This window comes from Zosterops lateralis, assembly GCF_965231275.1.
Source record: "Zosterops lateralis genome assembly, chromosome: 2".
Classification (NCBI taxonomy): domain Eukaryota; kingdom Metazoa; phylum Chordata; class Aves; order Passeriformes; family Zosteropidae; genus Zosterops; species Zosterops lateralis.
Window position 1 is genome coordinate 82,523,592 of NC_139763.1, and position 16,136 is coordinate 82,539,727.

At 36.9% G+C, this 16,136-nt stretch overlaps 1 protein-coding gene across 1 annotated transcript in view; it reads right to left on the minus strand.

The window, feature by feature from the left end:
• TMEM135 (transmembrane protein 135) overlaps positions 1-16,136 on the minus strand; it is a 158,558-nt gene that overhangs the window by 113,704 nt on the left and 28,718 nt on the right. The window contains exon 4 of the mRNA XM_083884986.1: positions 9,871-9,904. Coding sequence (XP_083741112.1) covers positions 9,871-9,904 — 34 coding nt within the window. The remainder of the gene's footprint in view (positions 1-9,870; positions 9,905-16,136) is intronic.

Genomic DNA, 16,136 nt, shown 5'->3' on the forward strand with positions numbered 1-16,136 from the left:
ACTAGAGATGGGTGTCTGGAGCTCTTCAGAATCTGAAGCTAAGCATTACTTTCATTTCCACTACTGACTAGCAAGGACTTAATTATAAAAGTCAACTACCTTTCTTTAGCTAGTATATTTCTTATAGGAAATTCTGCATAAACTATCAGCTGTGGCTGAGAGGTAACCCTCAAAACTGATTTGTAATATTGACACTTTTGCTAATTCTAGCAAATCAAATGGATAACTGTTCATTATAAAATATCATGTTAAAGGAGCATAATGATAAGTATTAAATCGAGTTTCTAATGAGACGCACAGGAAAGTTCAAAATGCAAAGCAGCTTTGCACAGAAAGCAAGAGACAAAGTATTAAATGTTTTCTCTGACTCTTGCCAAAAGTCCTGCTCTGAAGTGATGGATGAGGTTTCCTCAGGCTAAGATGCCAAAGCCAATTAGCCATGTCAATCCACAAGAATGCCAGCTGCCAGGATCTAACTTTATTACAGTATTACTTAAAAGTGAAGACATCAGCAATGTTTAAGTTCACATGACTCCTAATTTTAAAACCTGCCTTTTTTAGATTTAGGATGAGGGCAGTGACAATGACCTTAAGTTTCAACCTATTAAAATCCTCACAGAGTGCCATGATTGCTCATAATTTAATTATGTAAAGCATTTTGTTAATCAAATTAGATTACATTATGCACTATTCAAAAGAAAGTAAGACTTCAGCTTATTTCCCTCCTCATATGAATTCTATGTAATGTTTATATTTAAAAGTAGCAATTTATTTCAATAGTGCCTGTTTCAGTTGCCAAGCTGTATATCCCACAGAACATGATATGTGTAAAGTATACAGCTTACCCATTTATGGCATCTAATTCTGAATTCCAAAGTAAAATTTTTGGAAAGTGTCTTGAGTATTTGTCGACTAGAATAAAGCGTGTCCAAGTCTTTGATTATTTGAAAACATCTGCATTTCATTTCTAAGTAAGGAGTTTGGAAATGTTCATCTTACAATACATTTCCCTGCACGTTCACCACAATAAACTCAATCATTCCATGAAAGAGTAAAATTTTTCCTTCTGTTTAGGTGCCCATGAAATAAATCTGAACATTACTGTCAAGCAATAAAAAGCACCCATTTCTTTTGAATAGCATCCATATTCCTCCAAACTTCTCAGAAAACTGTGTATACTTCAAGTAGTCTGTATTAACTTTATTGACATCTTAATTGAAAATTTGGCTTTTTGCTACTACATTTACACTGCCTTTACTTTACCACCCAGTATACAACTGGCAGTTCTTGAACTATTCTGTACCTCAAAGATGCTGAGAGAATGAGACAAAAGCAGAAGTATAACAAAGTTAAAGAAAGTTGCAGGCCCTCTGGAAGAAAAATCAAGCTTTCTTTTCTAGATTCTTATTCAAAACTGGGCTTAGTTTTAATCATTTCTTGGCTGGATAGTTTTTTTTCTGCAGACACATGCCTAAACATAACTAGATATACAGCAAATAAGAGCCATTAGTAAGAGCTTAAAATTAATGAAAGTTCTTTCTCAACTCTTAGTTTAACCTGTCAAAGGAAAGATTGGAATGAGTGACCAGCATTTCTAGTTACGCAGATCTTTGACTCTGTAAATCCTGTTTCATTAGGGTTTATTTACTTCTTTTGAGATGTTTCTGAAAGATGACTTCATAATGTAAGTGCCATCAAGTGTCCAAGAATGCTATATTTTGTTGCCATTTGCGGAGCATTAAGGATTGCCGACTGAAATGACGTGAATAAAACAAATCCTATTTCTCATTCCAGGACACTGTCTTCAAGTGTAAACTAACATGATCAGCTTTCTTTGTTCAGACTTGCCCTTTAAAATCTAAAGACTAAAAACCCATTCATCTTGGTTCTTGTTCCTGAGTTTCATAAGCCAGATTACTGTCACCAAGTGCATCTGTGAGGCCTGACAGTCCATGCTGTGACATCAGCCATATCCCAAGTGTCACTCTGAGAACAACGGACTGACTCTACCTGTCTTTAAACCATGAGGCAGCACAAAGGTGGAGGCCAGGTTTAAAGAACAAACATTGCATGAGCCTTATTTGAGTATGAGCCTTCCATGAAATGAGAAAGATCTTTGTTTTCTACCTTAATTTTTCCACTAAGATCCAGGCAGTAATGAAAAAGAAGTCACAGAAGATTCTCTCCTCCTAAGCCCAGATGACAAAATAGGAGAAAAAAGCCATCCCACAACAGGAGGCAGGATTTACCAGAGAACATGACATGAGCTGTGTCCTAGAGTGACTTTATGATGCTTGTATCCCCAATCATTCTGTTTATGCTCAATATTAAGTTCTGCACCTTTAAGACTGGTTCTGAGAGCAAATGGGATGAGAAGAAGCACACAGTTTGTTTTCAGAAACTGCACTCACTCCTCCACATTCCCTCTCACAGACTGTGTTGTCTGCAGCACGGACAGCGGGAGAGAGTTTTTCTTTGCTTTTAGTTATTTTGCTAGCTGAGGCAAAAGCCCCAGACTGTGGCTGTTCTTTTTCTTGGAACTGATCAGCCCTGCTTTGGACCAAAAACCCAGAAAAACACCAGGAGTTCACACCTGTGTCCCACCAGGGCCCAGGATGCATTTTCCAGCACAGGAGAGACTGATGAGAGACTGAGCGAGCTGAGCTACACCCCACAGAAAGGATTCTCTGAATTCACCATCTCTTCAGAACAATGAGAGATCCCATTGTTTAATATTATTCATTTTTCCATGTTTGTGAGTACTTTGTTGTTAAATAAACAGCTTTTTCCACTTCTCTCGAAGGAGGTTTATGTCTTCCAAACCAGTGGAGGAAGGGGCCACTTGAATTTGCTGTCTAGAGGGACCTCATTTGGAGGTTTCCTCCCAAATTTGCACTAAACCAGGACAATCTGATACAAGAAGAAGCAACCAAGTCTGGACAAAATCCCATGCTACAATGTGGGCTAAAACAGTTTTTAAATACAGTTATTAAAAGCAGGGACTCTCAGTTGAGCTTCAGACTTGAAATGTGTTATATTAGAACTACAGCCCCAGGGAAAACACTACTAAGTTGATTTCAATGTCTAAACTGATACCAAACAAGACTTGTTCCTTGTTGGCACTAAAATTAAAGGCCTAACTTGCGACAGAACTAGAAAAATTATCAACTACAGCAAATGAGAAGACATCACCTGAGAATGTTTGTCCATGCAAAAGCAGAAATTCTGCCGTAAGTGAGTACTTCAGACTTTTTTCCAGCAAGGACTAAATTCTGTCCTGTTTGCTCTCCTCTCCTCCAGGCAGCAAGGAGTGGGTGCTAGATGCTTCCCTAGGGGAATCAAGACATGCTTCAGAACATTGTCCCAAAATGGGACTTTGCCTTCCACAAAGCTTGAAATACTTTACAATCCTGAGCTTCAGTTCAACGCAGTTTCCAAAAAGGAAAACCCTTCTCTTTGAACTTTCAAATTTTCACAGAATCACAGAATTTTTTAGGCTGCATAAGATCATCAGCACTGACCGCTAACCCTGCAGTGCCAAGTCCATCACTAAAGCATTTCCCCAAGTGCCACATGTACACACCTTTTAAATTCCTCCAAGCTTGGTGACTTCACCACATTCCTGGGCAGTCTGTTCCAGTGCTTGACAACCCCTTCTGAGAAGAAATTTTTCCTAGTATCCAATCTAAACCAAGTATCAAAATACTTCTGCTATTCCAACAGTAACTTATAAAACCAAGGAAATAAAACCACTTACTATTCTAACAATAAAAGTAGCTTAGTACTTAAGGAATTTTTATTTGAAAGAAGGAACTAGGCAACAGTTTTACCTTAACTAGCACACTATCAGCTTAAAAAGTGACAATACAAGGAATGAAAGGGGAATCTGGACACTCTCAGATAATAAATATATGTTTCCTGCCAGTTCCTGCTGTAATCAAAGCCGCTGTCACCCCAGAAGAGCGGTACAGAAAACAACAGCAATGCAATCCTGGAGGACAAGTGTCTCAAGCATTTACTCGATGTACTTTCACTTATGGAGATTACTTTTGAAATATTAGAAAAATAAAAAAATCAATTTATTTCTAGCTTGGTTAATACGCTAAAAGAATAGCTAAACTCTTATCCTGGCAGTCCTTGTATAATGTTAGTACTAAGGATTACATGAAAGCACACAACATAAGTTCAATTATCAAAAAAAAAAAAAAAAAAAAAAAAAAAAAAAAAAAAAAAAAAAGGCAGGAGTGGTCAAATTCATTTTACTACAACTGAAAGGTTCAAAACATTTAAGACATGCATTTGGAAAATGTAAATCCACCTGTCCTTCGTCATTTTGGATTGCCTCCATGTTTTGACTAAGATGAAACTGTTCCCAATGGAGAAGAAAAGGTGGCAGCTAGTCCTGTTTATGTAATGTCAGTCTATTAAGTTGAAACAGAAAACATTTTTTTGTGCTACAATGAATAAACTGTGTAGCCAAATATAACGCTTTGCTGAAACAAATGAGATGCGTTAAATACCTATTACTCCACAGAACTACAAACAAAGAAGTGACATTGATCTTTTTTTCATTTTAAAGAATATTTTTGAACTGATACACAATGTTTTATAGTATGTAACAGCACTGGGCGATAATTTTTCAGAGTTGCACGTTATGTTAATGACAAATGATTGCACATTACTACAAAAACGCCACAAAACAAAAACACCCTTCAACCTACATTATTCATAGTATCCTCCCTCATTTAATTGCAACTGGCACAAGGTATTTCTTGAGACATCTGTAACAACTCAGCTACATCAGCAATTTTGTACAGAAAGCATTTGATAAGCTGGTAAAAAAAATCACTTAGGAATGCTCAGTGTCACAGCATTTCTCGCATGCAAGTACCTTCTTTTGCAGTATTAGCAGTTTGACTTAAGCAAAAAGTTAAAACTACAGGATCAGCAAAAGCATAGATTGAAAGTGACTTTCTGTTGCTTTTTCTCTTGCCACAGCAAGCCTCAATCCTCTTTCTTCCATCCATCCACCTATCACTCTCAAAAAGCTTAAGACAATAACAAGTTTAGTGTATATGGAAAGTGATATTATAGGGCTCCTGGCCTCCAACATTTGAACCATGTTCTATATTGTGCCATATGTCTGCCAAGTTTGGTATCTATTTTGCTCTGTCTGTGTGCCAGATATCTGTAATTAGGCTTATAGCTTCAAGTTTTTAAAATATTGCACAGCATGAAGATTTTGTGATATTTTGAATCACTGTGACTTCCACCCTGTAAAAAGATCATACAAACATCTGGAGTTAAAGTTGACTGAAGAGTAATGGATACTCATTTTTCCATTAGATCCTGAGGGATTTCTTTTTGAGTCTGTGTTTCAGCATTTTTGCATGCTCCTAGACCAAATATTTCAAGCTTTAAGAGCACAACTTACATGCAACCTTCACACTTGACTAGTTGGAATAAACAATGATACAGCCCAAATGAAGCCAGATTTAGCTGGTTTATGCAACTGAAAAACAATTCAACTGTGAAACTGCTTGGACTACTTTAAAACAGTAAAAAACTCTGCTTAGCTGCATTACTTTATCACATACAGAAGCAGAGCATCACTCACTGGAATGCCACTAATCAACTCATTCTGTACTTGTTTAAATAATATATCTTCCTCTGTGTATGAGGATCTGTGTGCAGTTTTTCATAAACAGCAGATGCACTGATGACCCAACATCAGCATAGGAATAAATAAGATTCAGGATCCTCAGATTTTTCTGTAAACTTTGTCCAAATGCAATTGCTGACAATTTCCCAACTTCCATTTCCACCAACATGTCCACCAAGGACACCAACAATATCATCTCTCCACCTCTCCCTTTCTGGGCTCTTCCTAAAATTTTCTTAATATTATTTAATTATTAAATTAATCCAATCCCTTTATGGCAAGCCCATCATTTTATTTATCATTTCTCTGCTTTAACTAGAATAAACTCTACATTTTTTCACCATTTTTTCCATTGTTTTACTTTTAACACTCGTACACACCAACTCCCATTACATCAGTCCAGCTGCATGTGTCTTGCCACAATAAATTTTCAGGTTTTACCTGCAGATTGTGCTTCACTACTCCATTTCTTCCTATCTTTTGTATCTTACTTTTTAAATTTATAACTTTCCACTCAGGACTGTTTTCTCTATGGCTGGGACATACCTCTATACTTCTTCCTACCATGACCCTCAAGAAACAGCCCTCAACAGCATCACTCTGCCTTTTGCACACAGCTGCTTCACCTTATGCTTATGCTTTATATCATTTAATCCATGACCCTCAAGAGCCTCTTATTAATATGAACATTTCCAATTCTGTAAGTAGCCCACCATACATCAGAAGTCCTACTAGAGAATGAATAAAGACTTTGATGTAGTAATGCACAGTTTGAATTTCAAACGTAGCATGTAGCTCAGCACATGCTAGGATAACTGCCTCCTCTCTGGTGTAACATTTCAATGACAACATAGCAATTTTTCTGAAGTTTCATTTCTCAAAGAAGCTTTATATCAAATCAGTCCTAGTTCAGATTAGTCTCTTCCTATCCTGCATTTTGAAGCCAGCTTTTGCTTGTTTTGTTTTCAACACTAGAAAAGCCAAACCCTAACCCAAAGACACAGTTTATTCAATTTAAAAGCAACAACTCAACTGTTGAGCCGTTCACAACAAAGTCTGCCTCAACTGTTTGGAAACATAAGAGCTATAGGTCGTCTTCCTGGACAGTCATTAGTATCATCTACTGTTCCAGATAAAAATAACTGAAAGATTACATTTCACTTTCCACCTTTTGATGGAATCTTGGGGTTCCTTTTGATCTCAAATTATCCATGAAGGATCATCTTATATGTTCACTTCCAATGCATCTCTTATGATCCTAGAAATTTCGTGACTTCAATACATGTAATCCAAAATAGAACTTGAAAGCTCCATGGCTCTGTGTGGTCCACCACTACTCTGTTCTGGGCTATTACAGAAACTTTAGGTCTCAAACCCACGTGTTCAGCAATGTTAGGATTTAGGCATACTAATTTAGTTCTTAAAACTTCAAATAACTTCCAGTGAGAAGTTAAGAACTTGATTTTAGACTCTGCACATTAAAATTCAAGCTACAAACACTTCAGTCCAATGTTTATTTCTAATTCCTATCTCTGACAAAAAAAAAAAAGCAAATTACATTCTAAAATACATTCTTACATAGCTTCAATTTAGCAGCAAGCTAGTCTGAAAAAAAAATATTCAATTTTTCCATAGAGCATATATAGCCTAAACATCTTATTTTTAATCTGTCATGTTAACATGAAAGCAGCAAGGAAATGCAGGTAGGGAGTTCAGGTTCACATAAATCTATAACCACTGACTTATTTAAAATGAACCAGGACATTTATTCATGTTTCCATTCACAAGTTTCTAGTAACTCCAGATTAAAAAAACAATAAAAATGTCACGTTCAGAACAAGAGTCCTTAGACCCCACTGGCTTTCATGTTCTACTGCATTTCACTCACTGAAATGAGAAACAGCAGCCATGCATAAAGATTTAACACACTTTTCCCCTTTCCACTAAGTAAATTCATCTCTGAGGACAAATTGTCACACACTGCCAATGGACAACGGGACTAAAATTTTCTGATTTAAAACCCCTAATCTGGCTATAAAAATTCACTGTAGCAACAGCCATGATATTCACTTATAATAACCAACAGTAATTACAGGTACCTCCTGCCTACCTGGGCAAAGGCACATATGAAGAATCACACAAAAAGCCTTAATTATTATTGCTCAGGCTGCAAAACCCAGTGTAGCAAAATGTGAAACAAAACAAAGGAACACATTTAGTTCCATTAACATCTTAACAGGTCCAGACACGAGTTTTACAGAATGCAAGAAATGCAGGCTAATTTCACAATCTATCTGCCATCACCAATGATTAAAATGTGACAATTTTCAAAATGGGACATTGCTGCAATCTAAAGCTGACAGAAATAAATGTTTTAAAGGCTTAGTAAATTTATAAGTGAATCTTATCAAAGCATATAAAGTTCTCAGCCAAAGATAAGCAACACAAATAGGGAAATATTTACTGTGATTACCGGGCTTGCTAACAAGGCTTGATCACAGGCAGTTTACAGAGCAAACTCTGGCAGCGCTGGCTTCACCAAAGACTTGTGACTAAAATGAGCTATTATGCTGAAGAGAATATCCATGCTGAGTGGGATCCATAAAATGTAACTGCATGGCTTGACTCTTCCCTTACAACTCCATCCAACTCCAGGTGAACTGTGTGGTATTTCAGCCTTAGAGCCATGAACACAATGACACAATGACAGCTTTCTCAGATACTGGGAGGTGCTGCTATTTAAGCACATCTATTTCCCCCTTCTCTTGGAAAGTACATTCCAAAGGAGTGATACTATGTCCAATTAAATATCACTGTCCTTATAACCTCTCTTTCCTGAATGAGGAGTTTCTACACAGTTGCCCATCTGAATTTAAGGAAAGCTTCTGAGGTTAAAATTTCCTTGTAGGAGTCAAACCTTGTTCCTATGCAGTACTGGTACTCTGAACCCCTAATTAATTGCATTTCAAAAGGAGAATTTGTCATCTTTTGAAATTAGGTTAAAAAACTTCATAAAGAAAAGGAGTCCTAAAGAACAGAGTATAAGCCATACAAGTCAGGAAGCTATAAAAGTTACCGTGGTACTTCAATAATAATAAAGTGAAAAGCAAAAATTAACTAATTCTCTTCAGAAGTCTGTAAGTTCCCCTCACGAGTCTGTCTGTAAAGACAGAGTCTATGAATACAGAACAACCCAAGAAACAATTTCTGCCTAAAAGAAATTGTTAAGCGCCAGAGTTTGAGAGAGAACTATGTAATGGGTTTGGTAAATGCAGAAAGTGAGAAAATTACTTTTGTGGATATTTACCTGCTAACATGCCATGATAGCAGCTCCTTCCAAAAGTTCTGCCCCCACAAAATATTCAGAATTGGAAGTCATCAACAATGATTGTACAAGGACATATTAATTTTATCACCCTAATCTGTACTATGATACATTGCCTTTGTCTCACCCCTTTTAGTCACTAATCTTATCATCACCATCAGAGTTCCACTCATACACAACTCTACTGAGGCCCCAGAAAAATTGATCAGTAGTCTGAACACAATTCTTAAGTTGTTTGGGTTTTTTTTGTAGTTTCTGTGACTATTTGTGCAACTCAAACTGCACAAAAACTTAATGTAATTACTTTGGCAAAGTAAAATCTTTCCTAAAGGAGTATGATCAAGTAACAGAACCATTTTTTATTGGGAAAAAGTTAATGCACAAAACATTATTTAGATAAATGTTATTTATTTGAAGGAAAGTAAAAGAAGTGAGACTCAAAATTTAAATTGATAAAACCACGTGGTAAAAATGTTTGCATGCACAACAGCTGACACAAGTTTGAGAAATTATTAATTACAAAACTGAAGTATATGATGTTGGATTTCTCATCTGCAAAATAATGATCATTTAAGTACCAGATGCCATTCTATCATGGAGGAGAAATACAAAATTACCATCTTCTTGGGACTACAACACACAAAACTTTGAGCATAGTACAATGAACCACATTTTAGCCTCTGCTTTACAGCTACTTCTGAAAGACCACTGATCACAATTTGCTCTTAAGAGTTTTAGTTATCTAATAATGCATATTTCTTAAAGAAAAATCCCGCTACAATTTAAAAAAATGCAATGAATGGTAGCATCTATCAACTTCAGACAAGACATTTCCAATGGATCTTACATGTTTTTATTCTTCATTGAAATAAAGGATACTTACTTGATTAGCCATGTAGATTGTGAGAAGACCTCTCCTATAAACAGAAAAGATAAAATAAGTGAATGAATCAAATATTTTTTTCAGACTGAAGAAAAACACTTTAATCATTAAGAATATTTCATTAAAGAAGAGAATTTTAAAAACAGATCATTGATGGAAGATGAACGATTACCACCTTATAGAAAAATAAGTGGATCCCCAAAAATAGTATATTGATAGCCTAGTATCCAAAGCAGTAAGGAATTACAGGAACCAAGTTATATATAGCAACTGGCTACTCCACAAGTCCTGAAGCTGTCACCAGGGGTGAGGCACCTTGAATTACACACAGCACTTGTCACAAAATAAGCCTACATATGAGCCAGTAACATAAGCATGCAAACAATGACCTAGGCTTAAGTTAAATTGTGAATGTACAGCAAAATGCTTGTGTGCTAACTTCTGTTTTGTGATTGGTGCTATGTAACTCCAGGCACCTTGGCCCTTCTGCCTACAATGTCAGGACAAGTTTTCTACTGAGTTTGATGCACAAATCTTGGCTCAAACCTCTTGAAAGTCACAGTGCCAACAGTGCCCACAAACACTGGCCACCATCTTCTCGTCTAACCTTTATCTACGTTTTTTTCCACTTCTGTTTTTTTGATCTGTTCCCGTGTCTCAGCCCACAGCTCACACTGCTCTTTAGGAAAAGTATAAACTTGGGCTCAAGCTCTCACATTTTTGTTGATTCTGTTGCAGCACAAGATGAAAACTGAACTCAACTATGTAGATGAGAGCTGCTTCAGCAACCAACTGCACTGTATGGTCCAGATGAAATTAAAATTATTTTCTATACAACAGTCACAAGTCACCATCACCCCTGATGAGAAACTGGAAGACATTATCACTGCAGGTTTGCTTTGCCCTCAATTATTCTCCCTCTTCTGCAAAAATTTCATTACAAACTGTGGCCAAAAGTTGGAACACTCAGTTTCATTATTTCCTACTGGACTGGTGTTATTTTCTTCTTAAGTCTACCATCAACCTTGTATTTGGGATTTTTATCATTGTCCCCACTGGTCTTACGCAAAAAACCTGAAAATTTTTGTGAAGGCACCACATGTTCAACTATTAAAGTTTCTCAATATGCAAGTGAATACATAACCTGAATCCATATTTGTCTTCATGTCATTTAGGATTTTTTTTTTAATATTGCTACTACAGAAGGTAATAGGTAACAGAAGGTCTAAGCCAGGCTTGTATGTTCCATTTTGTCATGACATTTTAAATTTCCAAGCGTTCATAGAGTGCTTAAGAGAGCCATGTGTTAACAGAACATTTCTTGGTATCAGTTCAGCTGAAGAAGTGAACAAAACAAATGCACAGATAGCAGGAAATAAAGAAATCCCCATTACACAGCTCCCAACCTTGATTCATCCAGAATGTTTACTCAGTATTTTCTAACCCCCATGTTTACATGTCCATAACATTGTCAAGTTATGCATCCAGACCAAGGTTTTCACAGCAGCCATCCAAGCTGCAGGGATACATTCCACTTAAAAGTTTTACTGCTTCCACATCACAGTGAATTTGTGGAAAGCAATAGCACAGCATACTGACTTCTGCAAGTTGCTCTCTACTCACAGAAAAGATTCAAATTTGGCTTAAGTTCAAAACTTCAACTAGCAAAAGCAGTTTAGTTTCACAAGGTTTTTTTTTTTTCCTTAAAAAAAATAGAATTACAAATCTGCTCTCTGTATACCTTCTCTAGTCAGTACCACCCTGTGCCAGATACAGAAACAAGATTCTAATGAAAAAAAGCCTGCATCTAAGGATTTGCTGAGGCTGAAGCATACAAGGAAAAAAAAGAAGACAAAAGGTAGGGAATAGGGTCCATGAGTATTTAAGCAAAATAGCCCCTACAACTTGCAATAAAGCATAAAAATACTGTATGACATTTCTGAACAGGAAGGGGTAAAAATTCACATGATGCAATAGATAAATTCAACTCTCAGGCAGGTCTGTAAACATTCACCTAGTCTTTCAGTTGACTAGCTCAGGTGATAAAACAATATTGGTGCCCTAACCCTTCTAAGTAGAAAACTGCCAGCTAACACAGTTCTGTGTACTGTAAATCTTATTTTAATTTGTTCTCAAGAGAAAATACTGAATATTTCATGTTTCTTAGACTTTCTTTTTATCCCTGTAATGGCATTAAAAATTTATGATAAACATCCAAACACTCAGCTGTTTGGAAACACAGAAATGAACGTACCCATAGGAGCTAACCTGGCAACTCAATCCACTTTTGAGTATTCTGGAAAGCATCAGAACATCAAAAATATCCCGCAGTAACACATCTGTGAGAAGACTCAACTAGCAACTGAGTGACAGAAGCAGCTTTCAGAGTATACTCTGTGTATTCACAATTGTAGTACCTACAGTGAGCACAAAGCAGGATGATCATTGTTACATGCATGTAACTTATTTAGTGGATTCTCCCTTGCAGTCTCTCTGTCATGCAGGCAGGGTTTTTTAGCCTCCCACTGAAATTTATTTAGTCTTCTGTAAAACACTAACAAACTAAGAATTAAACGAATTTTAGTTTCTATTTCCTTTGGGGGTAAAATGGAATTCACCAACCACAAAGACAAAGAAAGGAAAAGGTGCTAGAGAAGAGGAAGGAAAGAAATCAGAAGCTGTAGTGCAGCTGCAGCAAGACCAATGTGAGAAGTAGTTGGCTGGGAGGAGACAAAATGTGCAGACAATAAATTTGTGCAAGGAAGTAACTTCCGGAACTAAAAACACAGCAAGTTGTTAGATGACGTCATCTCCCATTGCCTGCAACAAGCCCTCCTGTGAGGCCCCGGCTGACTCCAAGCAGAAAGAGTTTTCTTCCTCCAAATTAATTCTGTGACTGTTTCAAAAATAAATAAGCCCATGTTTCCAGGGAAAAGGGAAAAAAAGGGGAGGGGGAATGGGCATTCTTCCTGGCCTTGTGGAAATGTGATTCAACAAGCCTAACCCAAACCTGAACTCGGCTGTTAAAAAGCAGTTGGAAGTTCAGAAAATGTTGCACTATTTTGTAGCAATGACAGCTGACAGAAAACAGGACAGAAAGATGGAGGTAGGCCAAGTAAAAGGGTCACTGGTACAACCCAAGGACTGTTTTAAAACTGCAGCTGGTAAATAGGGGGAGAATATAATTGGGAAATGGTATTAGGAGAGCAGGAAATTATTAAACAATAAAAATAATTAGTCAGTCATGTCTAACCACATGCTTTGGGGAGGTTTAAAGATACTAATAAACAGCTTACATTTCACTCCTAAAGTCCATGAACCAGTGCTGAATGCTAATCTTGGCAACACCAACATCAGCAGGTGGCTACAGCAGTGACAGTCTGGCAAAGTCACTACGGGAAAGCCCAAGCAGACACACACAAATCCCTCCTGCCTGCTCCTCCTCCATGCTTTCTGGCTTAGGCCATTTTCTCCAAAGCCTGCTTTCATAAATATCTTCATTGTGGTTTCCCACTGACTCCCAGTCACCTCTTCAACCGACAGTCTCCCCCATACCCACCTCTGTTTCCAATGACATCTGTGATCTTTAACTCAGGAAGGAAAAACATGAGCTAGGGGTGACCCTAAATTCGTGACCAAGGTCCATCCTGCCAGTTTCTTCTATTAAATTAAAGAACCAAAAAAAAAAAAAAAAAAAAACCTTTGCTGAAAAGGTGTTAACAAAACAGGTCCTCTCCATCTGAAAAAGGAGGCTTGCATGAAAGTAATCGTGATTTAATTGCTCTTAAATTCAAGTCTCGAAGAGCAATAGTGTTTAGTATGCTTTTCACTTTGTTTCTCTTCCTTTTTCTTCCTAATTCACACTTTTAAATTAATTTTCTAACATGCTTATAAAGAACTGAGTAGGCAAGGTCTCAGAATTTAGTTATCCAACACAGGTCACATTATCTACAGTTGAATAATTCCAATCTTGCAGATTCCATGTTTAATGTTTAAATTACAACAGACCACAGGCTTCTAAAAGATAATTCTCTGGTTCCTTTACACCTTCCTCAAAAAAAAGCTTAACTTGATACAAATTGCTTTTTGGACAGCTTGGTAACATTCAGACCAAATTGCAACAGTAATAGCTCTTAAACTATGGCCTATAAACCTCAACAGAGAACCACATATTTTTGTTATTGCACTGCCCAGAGGAAAGAGTCTGAAATAACTGCTAAAAACCCCAAAAAGCTACAGGATAAAAATAACAAGGAAACCTAGCAGTGTACTGGGCTGTATTACCAGAAGTTTAGGTAGGAGGTCAAGGGAAATGATTAATCCCATTTATTTGGCAGTTATTGCACCACAAAGTCCCGTGCCTGGTTGTGGTCCCCAGCACAACGAGCAGGCATTGATCCACTGGCATGGAGGAGCAGCACTAGGGCTGGGCAGACTCTGACCTGAACCAAGGAAACAGCATTTTCCCCAGCAAGACAGGAGAGCACTGGACCAGGGACTCATAGGGGCTGTTGGACCTCTGTCCTAAGAGGTTTGTCAGGCTGACCAGACAAATCCCCAAGCAAGATGGATTGAATTCAGTTCCAGCCCTGTCCAAGCAGGAAGCTGCACTAGCTGAATTCCCAAGATTTACCTGAACAATTCTATTGTTCTACAGAAAAAAAGGTTAAAAGCAACTTCAAAATATCATCAATAATTTTTCTCACAAATTATAAAATCAGAAGACATTACAGTGATAAACAATTTGTCTTCCTAATGAACACAAAACACAAACTCTTTAATGAATTAGCTATTTACTTAAAAAGATCAAATTTGTCTTTTAAGTATTTCCAATCACCACAATCACTGATACGTTATTTTACGGGTACTTATCCTTACAATTTGCACCCTAAGACAAGAATTAATCTTGTCTCTGAAAACAGTTACATCTTTACCTCCCCTGTAACACTACCCCCTCCAACCAAGTCCCCCCCTCACACCATTTCTTAACCAAGAACTGAACTCCTTCAGTTTTTTCCCCATGTTCCCTAAGTTTTTAATCATACTTATAGCTTTGCTGAAATGTTGTAAGTTTTTCAAAATTCATCCTCAGGAATTCAAATGAAAATATAGGAAATATAAAACAGATTAAAGTTTTCCTATCCTTTGTTTAACCAAAAGTATTTTAAAGTCAAAGAAATCACTGAGTGCTGCTCTCAGAATGTGCATTTGCCTGTGAGCAAGGTCTTCCTGTAAGTGCTGTAAACTCTGGAAAACTTATTTGATTGAGGCCAAAGTCCAATTTCCCTTACACGTGAGTCAAAAATCCTATTCGTGCCAGTAGAAGCAGCAACTGTCCAAATCTGCATGCCAACATATTGTTTGTGGAACACTTTGCTGAAGAATGTTTTCTTGCTCAGCTTGATGGGCTATAAAATTCAAAAAATAACTCTATTTTCACAAGCAGCATAAGCTTTTGCTTCATAGAATAGCAAATCACACAAAATACCAATCTTTAAATACAACCAAGATTGTTTTTTCCTACAAAAATCATTGCCAGTTCTCGCTCATTTATGGTTTTCCTTCAATGTATTTATGGTTTCCCTTAAATACTGAGTTGTTGCTAAGCTAAAAAAAAAAAAAAAAAAAACAAACAAAAAAAACACAACAGCACCATCACCACACACACAAAAAAACCCTCAACCAACCAACCTTGCCTGAAGGTGGAATGAATCCTTAGAAAGTACTTAGGCTCATGGAAATTTTACCATAAATTAATTATTGCAACCACAGCAGCCCTCAAAGAAAATTTCCAAGAGAAAGCAAATACCTTCTCTTTCTCTAAACAGCACAGAAGAGAGGTTGGACCTGTCATTTTTAAGCTGTACCTTTCTCAATATTCATTCTTCCTTCTAAATATATTTTTTTTCATACATTTTGCTTTGCCCTGTCCCATCTTTTGTGTCTAATAGCAGCACTCCAGTTCCTAGAATTTCTTCATCAAAATTTGGTTTTGGTGATATGAAATTTAAAGAATTTTTTTCTCTATTGCCTTGTTTCAGTTTAACCACAAACCTTTCTGAGCAGAATCCTGAAAGCTAAACATTCACTGCAATTACTTAAACTTACTTGAACTACTGTAACTGCTCTTTTTTACCAGTATTGTTTTTTCATGATCACTTTTTTTTTGGTCTTGCTCAAAACTAAAGGGGAAATAAGTTAGCACTAAGTCAGAAATAACAGGAAATAACTACAGCAAGAAGAATACCACTGTGTACAAATTTACC